We start from the raw sequence: 22,292 nt of genomic DNA on the forward strand, positions 1-22,292 counted from the left end.
ATATGATATGGCTTACTTGCTCTCATGCAAAAGTATCAGATGTAGATGGAGCTGGCCTTAAAAATGGCATGTTGGTGCTATTTTTATTATTCTTTCACTCCTACAATAAACCTTGGATAATGCACTAGGTGTGTGCGCCAACTGTTTTCTCTCTATCCAGTGGCTGATTTCCCCATCTGAGAAGGGCTGCACACGTGAAGAATTTCCTTTGGTTATCGCTGTCCTGGTACCCTTGGCCTCCCTTTTGGCTGTGCCTGAGGCGCTGGAGAGTACATACGATATCCTATACATAGAAGCCAATGCCTAGATTAGGGCTTCATTGAACTCTAGGGTTTCTTCAAAGGTAGCTGAGGGTTCCTTGAGCAATGAGAAAGTTCTGCCTCCCAGATAATTTCTCACTGACACCAGTGATATTTTTTTTTTTTTAGTGATCTGTAAGGAGGTAATTCTGCCCAATGACCACAAGTGTAAGGAGCTTTCTTCCCACTGACCATCACACTAATGTATCAGGAGTTGTAGATATAGGAATTTTTTAGCAGGGGTTCTCTGAGACCAGAAATTTATTTCATAGGTTCCTCTGTGTCGAAAAGATTAAGAAAGGCTGGCCTAGATGATAGGTAGTGCAGGGCATTTCTAAGGTGACATGTTGCACCTGAAGCCATTTGCTCAAACACATCTTGATGTGACATCTCATGACACCGATGGATTAGGGCAGAATGGGATCATCGTCCCCATTTGTCCTCTAACCCTTTGACATTGATAATGATTGCAATAGTTATAGAGTAGACACATAATGTGCACATGTCTTTAGTGGCATGACCCAACCCGTCAAACACCAAATGTCCAAAAGAAAATCCTCCCTTGTGAATTGGCAGGCAGATGCACAGCTTTAACCAAATATGCTATCCTCCGGTTTACTGCAGGAGCATGGAAATAGGGCCCCCTGGACATCCACAAGACCTAGGTTGCCTGGTGGCTGATCTGGTTTTGAGTTTATACAGCACCAAATGATAAAGGGAATAACTTCTGGAAAGAGAGGGTAGGTGAGCATTCAGTGTCGAGCAGAAAATGATAGCAGCTCTTATAAATGTCACTAGTACCCTGCCCTGATGTCTACTAAAGAGAGAATTTTGTGGAAGGTGGGCAGTCATAATCTTTAGTCACACAGGGAAGTGTGTACTTAGCAGTTTTTTGACTAATGTGCTCCTCCAATGCATGTTGCATGTTAGGAGAGCTTTTTGTTTTAGCATTTCTCTTTATCTTTCCCTTTTTTTTTCCTACCTCTGTCTCATCCACTCCAGTAATTATCGTGTATGTGACGGCTACTATAATACAGACTTACCTGGGTAAGGTGAATCCTTACATTAACAGTTGCAGCATGACTTTTCCTTAATTTTTTTTTTTGTTGTTTTTAATAGGATCTACACAATCCCTTTTACAAAACTTCCCCTGATAAAATTTATCATTTGAACAATGCCTTTTATATTTTTTTTTTACTTTCTTCCTCCCTAATTCTGCCTTGTGTATAAAAAAAAATGCTCCATTCTTTCTGCTCCACTTCTGTCTCTAACAATCTGATTTCTCTCCTCTGCTTGTAATGCTCTCTAGATATGAAGATAATAAGCCTTTTATCAAGTAAGAGACCATTAGCTAGATGTGGAATGCCCTAACTCAAATCTTCCTTGTCCTCCATTCGATTTTCCTCTGCTCATTTTTTTAGTTGGGTCACACATGGCAATTTTATGCCCCTCCTTGCTGGTTTTATTTCTTACTTCCCATTCATCATGAACTTTTTTTTTGTGTTCTTTTCTTTCTCATTTGTGTTGTCAGGATGTGCGTCATTGCTTATGCAGTATATTTCTTAATATTCATTTCAGCTTTTTGTGATGAGACATCATGAATTGAGAAGTAAATTAGATCCTAGATTTGTTGAGTTGATCTGTGAATCCCCAGGAATTCCCTTTTGACCAATTTCTTTTAAAGCATCTGTAACCCAGAGAAATATTATTTTGCTAACCTAAAAAAATGGTATTTGATTTATAGCAAAAAAGGCTGCTTAATAACATTCGTGGGTGGTCAGGGATGTTGGAATAAAACTATTGTATTAAAAACAATTAGGCCACATTCACACTAGATGTTTTGCTCTCTCTCCTAGATGCCTTTCCTCCTGGGAGCAGTGTTTTGGGAAATGCTTAACTCCTGTAAATGCTTGTAACACATTTAGGTGCGTTCATGTGCATCAAGCGCTTGGGCATTAATTCATTTCATTGGCCAGAACAATCATTTTTTATGGTCATGGGAAAAAAAATGCAAAAAATTTTGAAATGGGAAAAAAAAAAAAAAGACCAAGCACTAAACACGATTAGCACTTAGGCATGTTTAGACACATTTACAGGAGTCAAGTGTTTTTTTTTTATCTGAGAAAATGCTGCTGGTCCTGGATGTGCCAGCAGTGGGGGTTTTTTCTGCCACTAAATACCTCTGCCTCTAAACTCCTCTAAAAACCTGTGTGTGCATGGTACATAGGCTAATGCGGGGTACACACGGGGAGTTTTTTTTGTTTGTTTGTTTTTTTTTTAGTTCAACTCAGAGGGCTGAATGAAGAAAAACTGTGAGATTCCTGTACTAACTAAGCAATGCAGTAATTTCCCCCCCTGAGCTATTGTGCTCTGACAGGGGGGCTGACCCCCACCCAGACCATGCTGATTAGTGCTCACTTCCATTGGCTTCCAGCATGTCCATTTGATAAAATCCAGTCGTTAGACCGGCTTCTGTCAGATTAGCTGCACTACACACAGGCCGAATATCATCCCGGTTCCTTTGATCGGGCGATATTCAGCCCATGTGTACAAGCCTTAACATGTATGGGCGTTTAGAGGCAGGGGGAAAAAAAGCCAGACACACCTAAAAGCAGCAGAAAAAAACATCCAGTGTGTGAGGCCTTCTGGTCTACTTGTGTATAGTGAAGGGTTGGGTTGCTTTTGCTTATTTGGAGGGGGGGGGTGTTTGGGTTGAGATGCTGTATCAGGAAAATAGTGAGACCAGTTATCTCACATCACTTATTTGGAACTCAGTTGGAATGTAAAAACTGTTACTGAATTCAAAAGGAAAATATATCAATGTGGGTCAAGTTTTATTGCAAATCTTTATTTTACAGATACATTTTTAATTCTTAATTTAGGGTGCACCCTTGATGTGTTTTTTTTCCAATTCATCTCACCTTAAGTCAAATACTATAGAGCCCTCAGAATAGAACAGTGTGGGAGTGGAATCATTCTTCTGACTTGTCCAGTTCTGTGTGTGTAAGCTTGAAATATTGAGCACCGTAAACATTCTATTTTTTTTTCTCAGAGGCCAAGGTTAAAATTACTGATATGCAGTTTTTTATACCATACTTCTTTTTTTCTTTTTTTTAAGTCCTGGACAACATAAAGAAAGTATGGACAAAGCGCTATAAATTTGACTTAAACTGTATATCTTCAAGACCAACTATGCATTTGCGGCTTCTTATTGCATCGTGTTAGATTGTGTTAGTGATTATTCGGCAACCATTTTTCCAGTGCAGGTTTCACACTGAAAAAAATGTTATTGGTTGCTAGTTATTTAATTTTAATTCAGTTTAGTAGCTGAGGTCGCCTGTGGTTTGATGAGTAGTGTGTGTGTGTGCGTGTTGAAACTGCCTTTAGAATAATGCAGACAAATACAAAAAATGTCCAATAAAAAGCAAATTAATAGGTATAGTATTGAATGTTATAAGTAGCATTTTTTTAACATAAATCAGTGTTTAATGATACCATATCTTCTCCTTTAAGTTTCTCCTTACTTGATTTTCTATTTTAAAAACAATGGATTTACCATAAAACGTTCACTCCATATATGCAAGCTATTTGGCATTGATCAAACTGTCTGTATTGGTTCTTTTGTGCTCTATGAACTTGCTAACAATGACAGCAAATGCAGCTTAGTCGTGTATATTGATACATATTTTCCTGTTTGATCCGACGTCCGCTTGGAACAGTATATTCTTTCAAGGATGACGCTCACGTCATTGAGAAAGTAGCCTGTATTGTCTTTAATTGACTTTATGAACAGACTCGTACAATGCCAAAGCCTGATTGGAAGCCATAATCACAATCGCCTCTGTTCGGTGTCTAAATGTAAGTGTTATGTTCATGACCACTGACGTAGTCCTATCTGTTTTTAGGTCCTGGGTTCTTGGGGCGTTTGCACTCCTGTGTCTCCTGGGGCTGACGTGGTCTTTTGGTCTGTTGTACATCAATGAGGAGACTATTGTAATGACGTACCTCTTCACAGTGTTCAACGCCTTCCAAGGAATGTTTATCTTCATATTCCACTGTGCCCTTCAGAAGAAAGTAAGTTTGGGTTGAATAATCTGTACACATGGCAACTGAGCTTTGTATGTAACCTTGACACACAAAAACTGTACTAGTGAATTAATGAAACCATTTAGAACTTTCTGTTCATCGTGATTATTTAAAAAAAAAAAAAAGTAAAGCTTTCCTTTTAACATTGTTAACTTCCTTTTGGTCCTTTGTGTATTGGGCAGCCTTATCCTCCAGTAGAATGGACTGGGATGTGGGGCTGTAGAAAAAGTTTTAACTTAATTTCAACATTAAGTCTTTATGAGGACAAACTTACCAAAATAGGGTAACAAAAAATAATACATGTACATATATATGCGCAGGAAAATCGTGTTTTTTTTTTTTTTTTTCTTTCCCGAAAGGAGCCTGCAGAGAATTGCACCCACGATCAGCACTCCTGTAGGCTCTTCCTTCAGCTCTCTGTCCATACTGAGGTATGGACTTTCAGTTGGAGAGTACCTCAAGCAAGCATGGTGCACTTTCGTGCTGCCTTTTTTTAAATTTTTAAAGTTTTTTTTTTTTTGACCATTGGTAGATGCATGCGAACCTTGTGTTAGATAACAGACCTATGAGACTCATGCCAGTCTCAGCCTGCCACCCCCACTGTGTGTCCTCGATGTGTGGTTCTCTGCCCTCTTGGCTCCCAGGCCAGATTTCCAGTTTCCAATTGTACCCAGTGACTGATGGATGTAGTTTCTGATTACCCTTGTTTTTATTATATGATGTATATTCAGTCGGCCAAAGTATCTCCTGATGAAGTGAACTGAGATTCATGAACCACATTGAGAGCTAGGTTGTTGCTCAGTCCCCTTTTGTGTTTATGAACTCATTGTGCAGTGATTTTTGCATATGCATTACTATGTGTATACAGTCTATGCACAATTTTTCATGTTTTTAAGACTTTTTTTTATTATATTATACTTTTTTTGTGTATATTTTGAATTAAATTATACAGAATGTAACTAGTGGATTGTCTTAAAAGCCCCCAAGGGCACCATGCTTTGAGGTATTCTGAGAATGCAGGGATTGAGCTCTGTCATCCTATGCACAGAAACCATCTTTCTATTTCAATTGGAGAGCTGGAGTGTCAACAGGCTATGAGTGTGGTGATCACTGCACTCCTGTTCCATTGACAACGATTAGCCCATCTGCCACAGTGGCAGACAGGACTTCTAGTTCATTCATTGGCAGATCTCTGTGAATACAAGTGTAACATGGTGCAAAAGGTGGGGTTAGCCTTTAAATCAGTGGCTTCTTCATTGAAGTGGATGATGCATCGAGGTTGATGGTTTAAACAAACTCCTCTTGTTTATAGCACTTACATGAGGACTGTTCCTTCCCTCTCCCTGCACATGGGTATCTGTCTTTCTTCCCTTTCCACGTAGCCATGTGTCTACTTGCTTCCCACAAGCCATGGGACCGTCCTCACTTTCCGCTCTCAATGAATCCCCCACTTCCTATGATGTAATCCAGCTAAGCTCCGTTAGTATTTAAATAATAGAAGGATAAACTAATTTGTATTAAAACTGTTGAAACTATTTAACCCCCTAAATTTAATTAATTGATGTTCCCATAGTAATTAAAAAAAAAAATCACAAAAGATGCAAGGTCTTCATTCATACCAATGCTCAGCCAATCTTGAGGTTTTACATGGAAGGTTGAAGTTTGCATACACCTTTAGTCATAAATCTTTGCATCTAAATAGTTGGATATTTCTAGGTCTACAAACCATTTGAACATGTGTTTTCACTGTTGCTAACCTCTGTTTATGGTATTTTTTTTAATCTCAATCTGGGTTTAAATTACTTAGGCTTCCTACGGGTTTACTCTAAATGGTATAGCGGGTCTGAGAAAGGTTGAAGGAGATTTGTCTTCTCCTATTTCCCCATTATGATAGAAACTGCTGCAAATCCTATAGTTACACCGCTGTATATACCTTGAAAATAGATCACATACATAAATCATGACCTCTTTGGAACTCTGTATTCTTAGGTCTTAATGTTACTCTGGCAACCAATGTTAACAGTCTAGGCTTTCCGGAGATTTTCTTGTATTCAACAGAAGATGTCTTTTGCAGTGTAAAAGTTTCACATATCACACTGTCCTTGTCTGCATATTTTATCTGGCCTCCTCCTTTTTTTTTTTTTTTTTTTATTCCATTATTACTAGCCCGTCATCAGATTGAACAGTGAAATAGAATTGTGAAAGTGAAAACTATTATGTTTCTGACTTGACAAGATGATAGCGTTGAGTCTCTATCCGCTCCGAGCAAGCTGTAATTTACCAGTAATGACAGAGGGATGTGCACTACAGACAGATAATGTACATTTATAGCAATATAGGTATGTTGGGAGCTGGTCCCGGCAATGGGGGTTATTTGGACAAAATACCTTTTTGATTGGTATTGTCCTAGTTCCATGATGTTTTAGAAGCAGTTAATATCCATTATGTTTCTACCTCAAATTCTGTAAGAGAGAAAAGAGAAAGCTTTTCTTTTTAATAATATCATTTGGAGTGTCCCACAATTCCTTTATTGATAGCGTAAAGGCTACGGTGACTTGAGAAATGGCACCGGTAGCTTGTGCATGTAGACAGTATTTGAAGTCTCATAGCAGGCAGTGCAACCTGTGAATTCTGAGGAATTTTAAGTGGAATTACAGGTAAAATAAAAAATGACATCTATGATGCAATCTGTCACTAACATTAACACAGCAATCTTTGTTTTTCGGAATCCTTTCGGATCCTGCCAGTGGATCTTTTTTCACCTTTCTTTAACAGGCCAAGCTGTCCAGCAAAAGTTTGTTACAGGGGTTGGGACAATCAATTTAAGAAATCTATGAGTACAAGGTGAAAATGCTGCACAAGGAACAGTGTTATCAACCTATTACAGAAAGTAGTAATATAACCAATCTATTGGCAGGGTAGGGATACTTACGATGGCAAAGTGGATTCTACTTACAGTGGGACTTAGCCAAAACAACTGTGTTATTGCTAATGACAGACTGCGTTATGTAATTTTGTATTTTTCCCATAGTCCCATGTAGTTACAGTTATTTTATCGGGAAAGACGATAAAATGCCCTGGGGGTGGGTCAGAGATATTGATGGAGAACAGGGCTTTATTGATATCAGAAGCAATATGGGTGTGATGGTATGTAAGAATACAGTCAATGGGGTGGGGGTTTGTGTATTAGAGAAGGGTAGGTAAGGGAGGAAGGGATGTGAATTTCAGGCTTATTTTTTATGACCTTCCTTTGCCTTGTGAAGCTAAATTCCAATATTTGTGTCAACTGTTTTACCTATGAAAAAGGTAGTAAAAATGGTAAAATTCTGTTCGGCCACTCTTGTGATCCAGATGCCCCTATGACAGTGTGGCCCAGTTCTAGATTGCAGCCTTAGTTGAGGAGTATGGCTTGGTGTAAGGTGATTCTATAGCCTGTTGACCAGTAGATGAAGCACTTTGATAGGACACTACCCCACCCACTCCGTTCTCTCCTCCTGTAAACATGTTCACTGTTTAGATTGACAGAACTTGCTGGCTTCTAGTTCCTATATCAGGTTTTTTTTGATAATTGTAACCACTAGTATGCTTTGTGCACTTTATCTTCCTGAACTTTCAGCTTTAATGAATTAGGTTAAATATTTGCACCTGTGTGTTTGGCTGCTGCCACAATGTGAAGGCTTTCAGTAAGAATATGGTGTTATGAATCAGAGGGCATAAACATGATGTGTGAGAGCATCATTGCTAAAACAAAAAAAAAAGTAAAAGTGCCTGTTGTATTCAGTAACTTATATCCTCATTTAACAAGAAAAATATCCTGGTTTCTTAATAAAGTAGAGGTATTCTTTCAAAATAGGCCAAGCCTTTTGACCCTCCGGTGAAATAATACAAAGGGACCCCTATTCTGTAAGCTACACCAGGATCCTTTTTCTGCTGTTGTTAATCGACCATTTCATTGCTGCCCAGAGTAATTACAAATCATCGTAAAAAACGCCCATATGTCTGCCATTATGGCCCTTGTATCCTGGGCATGCAGCAGTAGCGTGTTGAGGATAAGAGTAATAGAACCCAGGGTGGAGACCTGGGCATTTTTCTTCCCTGAAGGTCCATGTTACACAGGCTCCCCTGCACTACTCCTTAAATATTCCTTGAAACTGTGTTGGGCTTTCCTTTCCTTCAGCATGTTTAATATAGGAATGGATGTCGTATGATCACGCAACATTAGGAGAGACCATATCTCATGGTATCTGGCTACATCACTAATACTGCGGGATGGACCAGCTAGTTGCAAGAGCCATGGTGACATGATTATCAGAGCCATTGCCCATGGGAGCCTGGAAAGGTTGGGATCCATATCTGGAGGAAAAGGGGCCATGCTGTTTGGCCACTTCTCATGATAAGAGGGGAATTACGCCAAAAATAATGGGTGGTAAACTTATTGGGCAGGAATCTGTAGATCAGTAGACTTGTGTCTTGTTCCTTAAGATGTAATGGTCCTCTTAGAGAGCTGTGCTGTCTGAAGGTAGGAGCAGCATGTTAGAAGGGGGTGATGCATTTCAAATGTCTACTTCCAGTTCCAGTAGAACAGAGAAGCTGAAAGAATCTACATTCACACAGAGGATCGCTATATTCTTGTTGGTGGATCTAAACGTTGCATGCACACACAGTGTGTGAACAGCAGCAGCTGTCAGATTTGTACACTTTACAGGTCAATGGCCGGTACTGTTGCTCTTTGTGTGAAACAGCTCATCTGAGTGGTTACACCATCCAACCGACTCTAGGAGCACAGTGTGTGTCCAGGGATTGCCTTTCTATGGAGTTTCTGGCAACACACAAACTGTCTGAAGCTTGCATCCAGATGCAGCATTTGGCCCCCCAAATGAAGCATACTATGTATCCTTGTCCACCCATGTGAATGTAGCTTAAGGGTTATCGATAGTGGTGCTAGGAAGGGGTATGTCAATTTCAGCTCTATTTCACACATGCTATACCTGCATGCTTGCAAGGCTGGTGGTTTCTTGGTGTGAGCAGTAACATGACCCAAAATAAGTGTGTTCACGTCCAAAATCAGAGTATTTTTAACCAAATGTTTTATTTTATAGTACAAATATATATTTGCATTTTGTTAATGGACAGTCATTGAGCTTTAAAACAAACGCTTGCTGACCTCTGTACCTGCAGGCACTATGAAGCAATTCATCATCAATTGTGTACTAGTAAATGCACTCTCAGCAACTCTGCTCCCCCCCTCTCAGCAGGGACTCTAATATAAACACGAAAAGAAGGGGATAGTAGAGTGTTGAGACCTGACTTAAAATGGAACTAAACTGTATCTGGCCACCACAAGCCAAAAACTCTAATTCATTTGTTATATTCAAAGCAAACTAATCCATTCATCCCTGTCTCCATGCTGTATTTTGTTAAGAAATTGCTTTGAAAAACACCTCCTAGCATTTCTAGCTGCAGCCATCTTGAGTAAGGGTAGATAATTCCTGTAGCATTTACTTCCTAGAACTGTCTGCCCTTAGCTCAGGCAGCAAGCAGGAGGGGGTGCTGAACTGGAAAAACTGAGATGAAAGGAAAAAAAATGCTATGAAGACTCACGGGATGTATCACATTTGTAGCGGCTGGTTAGATCACCGGTGCATGTTCACACTGGAGTATGCTGTCCATTGAGAGAGCTGTGCCTTGACCCTGACTTCCGTGCGCAAGTCATCGCAGCCTGACCATTCCAACATCCAGAGAGCAAGAAGACCGGGGGTAGATAGAAATGCTGACAGCGGTTATTGTTGGACTTTACTACTGCTTTAACATTGATTTAAAGAGTTTATTTCTGCTTTAAACAAATTCACTACATTTATTGTAAACTTTGAGAATTCATTGCTCCACAGTTCCTGCAGCTACAAAGGTCAGCAGGGGTTTGTTTTAAAGCTTACATTCTATTTGTAAAAAATATGTAAATATTTAAGTCTATTGTCTGGCCTCCGTTGTATTTTAAATTTACTGGGGCCTTAAGTATAAAAATTGTCATAACAAAAAGCATTTTCCATACTAGTCAAGTTCCTATAAACAACAGAAGAATTTGATTTCTGTGGCCTTTTCAAATGCTTCTCTTTCAGACACGTTTAAGACAGAAGAACCACAAGCATTGTTTTTATATAGCACGTCTTTTGACATTTTGGTGTCTCAAAACTATATTCCGTTTCATGCAACCGGTTGCCTTACAACTTTATAACTTTGCTTTAATTTTATGTGCTAGAACTAATTTCTTTTTTTTTTTTTTTATTTGGGGTGTCTTAGAATCCTGGACAGCTTTTACAATCACATTTGTGTTACCGCATGTGATTTGTCTTGTGGTCATTTCAGCTGAAAATGTCATTTCTGTAAATCTTTGAATTGCAGTTGAGTCGAAAGTTTAGTTAATGAAAGAAACTTTTATGTTTCATTATGACCCTGGAGAGCCGCTGTTCAAGACAGATGCTAATTAAGTTCTCGAAGAATGTCAGCTGCTACTTTTGTTGACTCCACTACAGTAAATCAATGGTCTGGTAAACAAACCCATTAAATTGTGCTAGATTAAAAGACCGTTTTTGTATTTTTTTTTTTTCCCTCCTACCTCGTTCAAAAAGCCTTTTCTTTTTACAGGTGCGCAAAGAGTACAGCAAGTGTTTCAGGCACACCTACTGCTGCGGAGGTCTTCCAACCGAAAGCCCCCACAGTGTGGTTAAAGCATCGACGGCAAGAACCAGCGCTCGATACTCTTCCGGCACCCAGGTGACAAAGAAGTCGACAGCATTTTTAATTAACCTTATTTATAGCTTCCCTTTAGAGACTCACAGTTGAGATACACTAATTGTCTTCTCATTACAGTGATCTAGATGGCAAATGCATGTTTTGCTGTCTTTTTTTTTTTTTTTTTCACCAAAGTGATACGGTTTTAAATATTTCCTGCATCTCTGTTATTTTTATTTTTTTTTTCTACCTCTTAAACATATTCAACAGTAATCAATTAGCATGCCCCAAAATTTAACTACAACTACTCTAATTGGAATATGATAGATACTTTCAGCTAATTGCACAGTATGCTAAAACTGCCATTCATGCTGGCCAAAAATTCAAGAACTAATTTTAGGTTTTTTTTTTGTGTGCTCACAGAGTCGAATTAGAAGAATGTGGAATGACACAGTGAGGAAGCAATCAGAATCATCTTTTATCTCAGGTGACATAAACAGTACGTCTACCCTTAATCAAGGTAATTACCCACCAGTCTTTTTTATTTATTTTTTAATTTCTTTTAGTGCACATGTTAAACATTTGGATCTGTGGTCATACAGACGCATATTAATATTTTTTATCAGAGCTAAATTAACCTTGATTGATACTAAGTAACTGGCAAAAGCCAGGCAGGAAACTATCAGAAAAATGGACTGTACATTTTTGACTAAAACCTAGGAAATTTTGGATTTTTTCCCCCCTCCATGCTGCTGTTTAATATAAAGTATCAAACTAGTTGGCCTAGAATTTGTTTTTATACTTAAATTTTACAAAATTTTCCCTTGAACTATTTTGTTTCCAAATTTAACTATAGATGATTAGCTTTTTTTTTATGTTTTGCTGTTTTTTACAGTTTTGCAATTTTGGTGCTTCCTTGTGTACTAAAACATTTTTTTTTTTAATCCAAATCATTTTAACATTTTTTTTTTACAAAACCAACAACCATACAATCCAATCTCACTTCACAGTTACAATCATTTAGCAATATAATTACAAACTTTTCAGAAATACAATTATCCAAATGACATATTATATCATTTTTATACAGGAAAAATCCAATATGTCTCTACTGAATTATTGTTAAAATGATTATACCCATATGGGACTTATACATGAACTAAACACTTAAAGAAAAAAAAAAAAAGACATTCAAACATGCCATGCCTTATAAATCGTACAAATATTTTTACAGCCATAGACAATATTGTAACCAACCAGTCAGCATGAGTACCCAGGAGGCTGGTACCCTCTAGTATAGAACACGCCAGTCAGTCACCCCCTCTTTAAGATAATCTATTCAAAATAAGTGAAGTCAGAGCTAGAACATGGGTAGCAAGCGACCTATCCCAACGTTTTCTAAATTTATTTGGGCAATTTCTGTGTTAGCAAATTGGCAGTGTATAATTTTCTAATATTTTCAGCTCCTCCAAGTTAGGGGGATGGGGACATTTTTGGGCAATTAATTTGGGGGCATTTTTGGGCAATTAATTTGGGGGCTTGAAATAACACCCGGGTGGTGGGAACATATGTATTTTCTGGTACTAAAACAAATGTAACCAGTAAATTATGTTTCTGAAACTGAAGCATTTTGGTGTCTTAATTTCTCTAGAATGCCTTGCAACACTTACTAAAGATGTTAAAACAACAAACAGAAAAAAAAAAAAAAAATTATCACCCAATAAAAAGTAAATTGTATTTTTTTTCACCACTTTCTCATATATTCTGTTTATAAAGACTTAAATTTAAGTTTTGTTGTTATATCATATATTTTACTATTATCAATCCCAACTGAATACATTTTGATTGAATATATTGTTCTTGTACAAAACGTTGCTGCGTTTTGTTTTGTTCATTTTTGGACTGTGTTTAAGTGTATGCTTGGGATACCTTCCTTCTGCAGCATGCCTTCTTTTGCATAAGCTATGCATAGCTTTTCCTTTTCTCTTTTTTTTTTTTTTTTTACGGCAGGATGTGTCTTGCTGTAGTCTCGTTTGTTTTAGTTTCTTTTCCTCCGTTGTATTTTTGTCATTCTTTTTATTAACACAGATGTTTCCATTAGGGATTGTCCCACTGTTAAAATATTCATTAAGCATTAAATTCCCTCATCACGAGAAAAAAGGTTTTAAGGTTTTTTTTTTTTTCTCTTTTTTTCAAGCAGATGCATTTTGAAACATTACGTCATTTTCTGTGCTTTTAATTACCATTCTTGTCTGACAGTAATTTTGTGTAAATTATTAAATGTCACTCTTAGATGATGTTTACTTTAAGGATTTTAAAAAGCACCTGTGAATTATAAGAAGGAAAAAAAAACTTTACCACATTTAAATTCTCCCAGAATTTAGCTGCTTAAACTATAGTCCCTAATTGGAAATACGTTTAACTAGTGAAGGGCTGGTCAAAAATCACAAACCTACAGAAGACTATTTTTTTTTGGGGGGGGAGGGGATATTGAGGGTGCTGAGCCAGTACCACAAGAACTGATTAATTTATTTTTTGTTTTCTTTATCTTAGGAATGACTGGCAATTACCTACTAACAAACCCTCTTCTTCGACCCCATGGCACTAACAACCCTTATAACACACTGCTCGCCGAAACTGTTGTATGTAATACCCCTACTGCTCCTGTGTTTAACCCACCAGGTGTGCTTCTACTTAATTCATTTGTTCTCTGTCACTCACCACATTCTTAAACATAAAACCTATGGATATGCAGTTCTTCTTTTTTTTTTTTTTTTTTTTTCTGTCCTACATATTAACAGACATGCAGCACTCCCTATGCCGGCCTCTTAAAACTGCACTATAATATAGCGATGTTACTAGTATTTACCTATCATTATCCATGTTTTCAACACAGGTGGGATAAATCTTAATATACTATTTCAGGACTGACATCACAAGGTCCAAGAGTCCATCCTCAAGATATTTATCCCGTAGAGGTACAACTCTCTATCATACTAAGCACGGTGATTGCTTGGCGGATCAGGATTAGGTTATTTGCTAGCAAGTGACCAAAAAAAAAAAAAAAAAAAAAAAAACAGCAGCATACCGGCATGAATTATAGTATAGTGCAGCTTTAAGCTGGTTGATAAACCATATTGTCTATTGTATCATTAGACAGACTTTTTGTTTGTTTTTTTTTAAACCTAAAACTAAATTTGTGCGTTCAAAGTTGTGTTAATGTTATATGTTTGTTGCTTATTTAAGTATATAAGACATTGAGATATTCTTTATTCAATGTTCTGCTACTGTAAATTTCATAACACTTAATTCTATTTTAACGTCAGTCTGTCCTATCTGTTCTCTTGTTTTTTTGTTTTGTTTTGTTTTTTTTTTCTTTTTTTCTTTTTTTTCTTTACTTATGCTTTCCTCTAGCGAACTACAGAGAGACAAGTATGGGAGTAAAACTTAACTTTGCCTATCAAATGTAAATTTTTTCAGCATGGTTTTTAAACAGGCACATTTAAAACATAACTATCAATCATGAAATAACTCAGCGGGCAAGTGGTTCACAATCTGTATTCAAAGACATAGTAATATTAATTTCAAATTGAATCTGGACTTTTTTGTCTACATTTGGATAACAGCAATGGATATACTGCAATCTCAGTTGGTAATATATTTGCAATGCTGAAATAATTTGCTGTTTTAAAAGAGTGCTGTCAAGCAGAAATGTTTTATTTGCTTATCATTTCTACATTCCCACAGTAATCTTGCTACAGGCTAAGAAAAGTCTTCAAGTGAATTACCTGATCAGAAGCAGAAAAAATGATAAAAAAAAAAAAAATTCTGCTGTGCTTTTATGCAAGTATATCAGAGAAAACAATTTTCCCACATTTATTTCAAAAAGGGGGAAAAAATAAGTATTTTTTTTTTAGTTAATTCTATCTCTTCAAAACTTTGTTCAGGTGATCATTCAGTAATTATTAGATATATCATAGTTTGATAAGTATTTGTACACCTAAAAAGCCTGTTTAGCAACACACATGGATTTTAGTCATTGATTTTGCACACCTTGAAATCTGCACGGCGCAGAGTGATATTTCACTTTATTTATCAATTTGTGTTTTTTTTTTTTTTTTGTTGAAATATTCTCTAATATACCTCATGTCATAGATACCTAAAAAAAACTGTCAAAATTAAGAAAAGAAAATAAACATTGGCCAATAAATCCAAAATACAAGTTGATCCTTAGTACAAAGGTGTATATAAAATTCCAGGGAATTGTAGGGAAGTATATAGTTTGTTATATTGTTGAACTATTCAGTATTAATATTATAGGTATAATTATATGGTTATGGTTTTAAAAACCAAGTTGGCAAAAATAGACTAAAACGTAACAGTTTTTTTTTACTCCTCTAGTTTTTAAGTTAGCACATTTTTTTGCCATCATATGTTTGATTTTGAAGAATTTCCTTAGCATCCTTAACTAGTCATGAGTAATGGGTAATTTACACAGTCCCGTTACTTTCATAGTTTTAATAAATAAATTCCTGGATCATTAGACCTTACGAACCTTGCATCTGTGCTCTTCACAGGAACTAATTTGTATTGTCGATTTATTGGCTCTTAATAGGCTGCAGCCTTAAGCATGATTCCCAACAGCAGCCACACCCACCCATTGTCCCATTTTCCTCCAAGTCTTGCATACAATGCAGTAACGTCATATTGTACAGGCTGTTTGTAAAGCTAAATATATCAATATTTTTCTTTATTTTATTCACATTTTTTTTCCTCATATGTCTGTTAATCAAATGATATTCATCTCGATTTAAAAACATTTTTTTCATTTTTTCTTTTTTTGTATTTTGCTTTCTTTTTTCTTGTATTTAGAAAAAAAATAAGTGTTTCATACATCATTTTTGTCTACATGAGCATGTTTCCATCAGGACACCATCTCACATGCAGTAGACTTTTTTTTTTCTCTCCCCCTCTCCCCCACCCCGATTTCGTACGTGAGACAGCATGTCAGAGACATCTCCCCATTCTACATCCAATATTTATTTGGTTAATTTCTGTGAACCATGCTTACAGAAATTCCTGGCATTTCTGCATTTTGACCTCGGTGCCCGATGCTCACCCTGGGCTTTAACTCACTAATTGCCCCATGTGGGTTCATTCCGCACTATCACTGTGACCGATGCAGACTGCAGGGCTGCTGGCAAAGTCTTGACTCTTTAAAAGCCTGGGGCTGCTGCTGGCGCATAGAATATGAGCAATCTATATTACATTAACCAGAAACAAAGGCTGTTATTGCTAGTAATCTCATTTGCTGAACCCTTGCTCTGAATAAGTTGCTGAGAATCCTAGTAATCCATCTTGTGCAATAAATCATTTTACTTTCTTTTATATATCAGCTACACTTAGCCCAGATAGACTGAGCAGACAGCCATAATGTGAGTGGTACACAGTGAGTCATTCCACCTTGCTCTATCATGTTGTGGATGATGCTTGTGGGACATTTTGCCTCTAGTGTGAAAGGTGGCTATCTATGTTCTCCATAACGTCTTTGTATTTGTCCATTTTCCATTCTGTCCTTTTTTAAGTTTGTTTCCACACCCCAGAAAAAAAAAAAAGGAATCGTTAGAAACATTGTTTAACTAGTTGCTTGCCAGTTTGTTGATTTTGGTTGTACATCTGCTTATAATTTGATGTATACATATTCAATTTTTTTTGTATGTATTCTTTTTCTGGTGTCGTTTAGGACAAATCGATTATTTAAAAAAATAAATAAATTTAAAAAATCAACCAAAGTTTTTGCATTAGATATGCAAGAGCATGGAGTGAACACAACAAAAACTTGATAACTTGACTTGTTCTGGTATGGTTCCCAAATTATTCCCCTGCAAGGTGTGCAATTAATTACAGATGGGAATGTCAGAGAAAGGAGCATTTTACGTTTTTTACAGGTTCCTTTACATATATTTTGCTGTTTTCAAAATTGTTTCAGCACCTTCTAAATTGTTACATAAAATTTCTAAATTGTCACATAAAATTTCTAAATTGTTACCTAAAATTTCTAAATTGTTACTTAAAATTTCCAAATTGTTACCTAAAATTTCTAAATTGTTACATAGCAGCTGTGATATTGAATACTTTGTCCTAGACTACATTAATACTTTTAATGTACTAAAGACATAGCCAGGTTAACAAAATGCCTTCTAAACTGTTCCTGTCTGTTCATTTCCAGGACATTCACTGAACAATGCCAGGGATTCAAGTGCCATGGATACTCTACCGCTAAATGGTAACTTTAACAACAGCTACTCTCTACGGAATGGGGACTACAGTGATGGAGTACAAGTTGTAGACTGTGGACTAAGTCTGAATGACACAGCATTTGAAAAAATGATAATTTCAGAGCTAGTGCACAACAACCTGCGGTGTAGTAGCAAGAACCACAACCTGGAGCGTTCCCTGCCCATCAAAACTGTCATTGGGGGAAGCAGTAGTGAAGATGATGCGATCGTTGCAGATGCTTCCTCCTTAATGCACGGCGACAACCCGGGGCTGGAACTCCACCACAAAGAGCTGGAGGCACCGCTAATTCCACAGCGGACTCACTCTCTTCTGTACCACCCACAGAAGAAAGTGAAGACCGAAGGAACAGACAGTTATGTGTCACAGTTGACCGCCGAGGCTGAAGACAATCTTCAATCCCCAAACAGAGACTCCCTCTACACTAGTATGCCCAATCTACGGGACTCTCCATACCCAGAGAGTAGCCCTGACATAGAAGAGGATTTATCGCCCTCAAGGAAGAGTGAGAACGAGGACGTTTATTATAAAAGCATGCCAAATCTCGGAGCTGGACACCATCTACAGATGTACTACCAGATAAGCAGGGGCAATAGCGATGGCTACATTATACCCATAAACAAGGAAGGTTGCGTCCCCGAAGGAGATGTCAGGGAAGGACAAATGCAACTAGTCACAAGTCTTTAATATAAATTTTTAGGAGTACAAATGGCTCATGCAGGTATTAAAAGACTCAATTTTGTTCAACTGAGGCCACCTTATTTGTGATCGGCAGCCTAGTAAGACTCACGCTGCTCTCCATTGTGTAGGAGAGCTATGGACTTTTTCAGTTCTGTGAATTTTTTTTATAAATCGAAAATGGGGGAAAAAAAAAAACTTTGTATATACACAGAGTATACTTAAAATATTTGTTACAAAGCAAACTGGTACCAACATGGTATTTAAAATATCTGCTGCTGCTGCTTCTGACCAGACTTTGGGGGAGATAAAAGTAGCAAATCGGCCATTTTGTTCAGCAGCTCTGGAACCTAGTTTGTAAATACGGCTGCCAATTTGTGAGGCCTGCATTGTATTATATACAAGATGTAGGCTCCGAAATCCTGTGGGATAGTTTTACTGTACCATGCTGTTTCTGAATAGTCTGCAGGATTTTTTGGTCATTTTTTTTTTTAATTTTATTTTATTTGTATTTTCTTTCCCTGCTTTGCAGGTCACTGCAGATTCTATCCATTAAGGCAAAGATTAAACAAACATGTCTAACCACTAGCAATCAAGCCACTGGCCTTATTTCATATGTTTCCTCAACTGTACAATGAACTGTTATCATGAAAATGGCAAAATAAATTATATTTTGTTCTATTGCTAGGGTGAAATACATTTGTGTCCAACTTGAACTATAACTGTTGATTTAAATAATTTTGAAAGATTGACAGAAAATATTGTGAAAATTATCAACTGCACAAAGCTTTTTTTTTTTCTTCTCTTTTTCTACACGCTTGTTCTTTGTGGTAAAAAAAATGAGACGTATCCTGTTCATTATCCAGGCATTATTTTTTACGGAAAGTTGGATTTCAATCACTTTTTGATTTTTAATTTTTATTTAATGCCAAATTAAGTTTAAATGAGGAAAAAAAAAAAAGAATTTTCTTATATATTCAGGAGCCAATATTGTCATTAATTGCACAAGTTTGGTGAAATCTGGCATATTGTTGAACAGGGATCATTGGCACTAACCCTGAAACAAGTAGTGCCTGACCTACATATAAATATATATATATTTTTTAATAACAGTCCAAATTATTACTCCAAGACCTTTCTGCCTATGTTTAGCCATTAATTTATTTTATAATTAAAGCAATGTGTACATTTTCAGTGAAAATTTCATTTTTTATTTTATTTTTTTTTATTTTTAAACCTCAGCTGTTAATAAAAAGCCCATCACTAATATTCAATGTAAAGATTAACACCTGTTTGACAGTAAATAAATGTGAATTTTTTTTTCAAAAATGTTACTGCTGTTTCTATGGTTTGTAGGGTTAAGACAGTCTGATCTGAGAGCCCTTTACTGACTTGCTGTAGGGATAGTGATAAATGACCATACTTGACAATAAAACCTCTTTACTTTTATAATTGAAGTGTTTTATCCATTAATTGTGCATTTGTGGATAACTGTGTAGAGAATTTCTTCTGGAAGTTTGGTGGAATTGTTGAATGTATATCAGATTATAGCTCTGCATTGTTTTGCCTGTATTTTACTTTTCTTTTGCTAGGTTGCATATATTGTATTGAGAGCAATTTGTTTTTGATTTATCCAGTGCAATTTGTCAAGATTTAAGGATATCTAAACCCCAAAACTAATGTGTAATATATTGCAAATTACCAATTCTTGATTGTGGTGACCTAATTAGTTTTCTTTTTTCAGACCCAGCAAATACTAGTTGACCTTGCCAGAATTCAGTTTTCCTTGTAACATTCTGTGCACTGAACTGATGTCTCAAACAATTTCTTCAGTTTTCACATGTACCTTCTGTAAGCTACAAATTAAAAGAGAGCCTCCCTCTGCAATGAAGATGAGTGGAAGAGAGGTTAGTAGTCCAAATCAGAAGAGCAGCCTAGTGACCATGTGTGCCTAGTGGGGAAGAAACCGAAGCCATCCCGAAGAGCAGGGATCTCTAAACTTTCTACACAAAGGGCTATTTTACTGTCTTTCAGACTTTAGTGCCCATATTGAAGAAAATTATATTTGAAATATTCTTCCCAAATATATTGACATATATTTGAAATACTACAATTTTTGCCATATTCAATATATTTATATATATGTATATATATGTGTGTGTGTGTGTGTGTATATATTTATTTATTTCAGGTACTTCTATAGCACCGTCAATTTATGCAGCGCTTTACATATATATATATATATATATATATATATATATATATATATTGTACATTCACATCAGTCCCTAACCCTCAAGGGGTGTACAATCTAAGGTCCCTAACTCACATTCATACATACACATACTAGGGCCAATTCAGACAGGAGCCAATTAACCAACTTGCATGTTTTTGGAGTGTGGGAGGGAACCGGAGTACCCGGAGAAAACCCACACAGGCACAGGGAGAACATGCAAACTCCAGGCAGGTGGTATCGTGGTTGGGATTCGAACCAACGACCCTAGTACTGCCAGGCAGAAGTGCTAACCACTGAGCCACTGTGTCGCCCATAATATATATATATATATATATATATATATATATATATATATATATAGGCAAAAAAGTATTTAGTCAGCCACCAATTGTGCAAGTTCTCCCACTTAAAAAGATGAGAGAGGCCTGTAATTGGCATCATAGGTAGACCTCAACTATGAGAGACAAAATGAGAAAAAAATCCAGACAATCACATTGGCTGATTTGAAAAGAATTTATTCGCAAATTATGGTGGAAAATAAGTATTTGGTCACCTACAAACAAACAAGATTTCTGGCTCTCACACACCTGTACCTTCTTCTTTAAGAGGCTCCTCTGTCCTGCACTCATTACCTGTATCAATGGCACCTGTTTGAACTTGTTATCAGTATAAAAGACACCTGTCCACAACCTCAAACAGTCAAACTCCAAACTCCACTATGGTGAAGACCAAAGAGCTGTCGAAGGACACCAGAAACAAAATTTTAGACCTGCACCAGGCTGGGAAGACTGAATCTGCAATAGGCAAGCAGCTTGGTGTGAACAAATCAACTGTGGGAGCAATAATTAGAAAATGGAAGACATACAAGACCACTGATAATCTCCCTCGATCTGGGGCTCCACGCAAGATCTCACCCCGTGGGGTCAAAATGATCACAAGAACGGTGAGCAAAAATCCCAGGACCACACGGGGGGACCTAGTGAATGACCTGCAGAGAGCGGGGAACAACGCAACAAAGGCTACCATCAGTAACACACTACGCTGCCAGGGACTCAGATCCTGCAGTGCCAGACGTGTCCCCCTGCTTAAGCCAGTATATGTCCGGGCCCGTCTGAAGTTTGCTAGAGAGCATTTGGATGATCCAGAAGAGGATAGGGAGAATGTCATATGGTCAGATGAAATCAAAATAGAGCTGTTTGGTAGAAACACAACTCGTGTTTGGAGGAGAGAGAATGCTGAGTTGCATCCAAAGAACACCATACCTACTGTGAAGCATGGGGGTGGCAACATCATGCTTTGGGGCTGTTTCTCTGCAAAGGGACCAGGACGACTGATCCATGTACAAGACAGAATGAATGGGGCCATGTATTGTGAGATTTTGAGTGCAAACCTCCTTCCATCAGCAAGGGCATTGAAGATGAAACATAGCTGGGTCTTCCAACATGACAATGATCCCAATCATATTGCCCGGGCAATGAAGGAGTGGCTTCATAAGATGCATTTCAAGGTCCTGGAGTGGCCTAGCCAGTCTCCAGATGTCAACCCCATAGAAAACCTTTGGAGGGAGTTGAAAGTCCGTGTTGCCCAGCGACAGCCCCAAAACATCACTGCTCTAGAGGAGATCTGCATGGAGGATGGGCCAACATACCAGCAACAGTGTGTGCCAACCTTGTGAAGACTTACAGGAAACGTTTGACCTCTGTCATTGCCAACAAAGGATATATAACAAAGTGTTGAGATAAACTTTTGATATTGACCAAATACTTATTTTCCACCATAATTTGCAAATAAATTCTTTCCAAATCGGCCAATGTGATTGCCTGGATTTGTTTTCTCATTTTGTCTCTCATAGTTGAGGTCTACCTATGATGCCAATTACAGGCCTCTCTCATCTTTTTAAATGGGAGAACTTGCACAACTGGTGGCTGACTAAATACTTTTTTGCCCCACTGTATATATATATAATG

The 22,292-nt window shown here is 37.3% G+C and overlaps 1 protein-coding gene across 21 annotated transcripts in view; it reads left to right on the forward strand.

Annotated features, from left to right (window-relative positions):
- ADGRL2 (adhesion G protein-coupled receptor L2) overlaps positions 1-19,541 on the forward strand; it is a 292,149-nt gene extending 272,608 nt beyond the window's left edge. For 4 of the 21 annotated variants that reach the window (XM_089684368.1, XM_089684372.1, XM_089684369.1 and 1 more), the window contains 8 exons: positions 1,302-1,346; positions 1,609-1,635; positions 4,205-4,373; positions 11,028-11,156; positions 11,538-11,634; positions 13,668-13,796; positions 14,529-14,546; positions 17,344-19,541. In XM_089684368.1, coding sequence (XP_089540494.1) covers positions 1,302-1,346; positions 1,609-1,635; positions 4,205-4,373; positions 11,028-11,156; positions 11,538-11,634; positions 13,668-13,796; positions 14,529-14,546; positions 17,344-18,098 — 1,369 coding nt within the window. In that variant the 3' untranslated portion in view covers positions 18,099-19,541. Of the gene's footprint in view, positions 1-1,301; positions 1,347-1,608; positions 1,636-4,204; positions 4,374-11,027; positions 11,157-11,537; positions 11,635-13,667; positions 13,797-14,010; positions 14,093-14,528; positions 14,581-16,510; positions 16,550-17,343 lie in introns of all 21 variants that reach the window. The other 17 variants (XM_089684371.1, XM_089684387.1, XM_089684377.1 and 14 more) reach the window with 12 other exon arrangements.
- The last annotated feature ends 2,751 nt before the right edge of the window (positions 19,542-22,292 follow it).

The sequence above is a fragment of the Staurois parvus genome, unplaced genomic scaffold (genome assembly GCF_062004578.1).
Source record: "Staurois parvus isolate SC_StPar_1 unplaced genomic scaffold, SC_StPar_1.0 ptg000347l, whole genome shotgun sequence".
Classification (NCBI taxonomy): Eukaryota; Metazoa; Chordata; class Amphibia; order Anura; family Ranidae; genus Staurois; species Staurois parvus.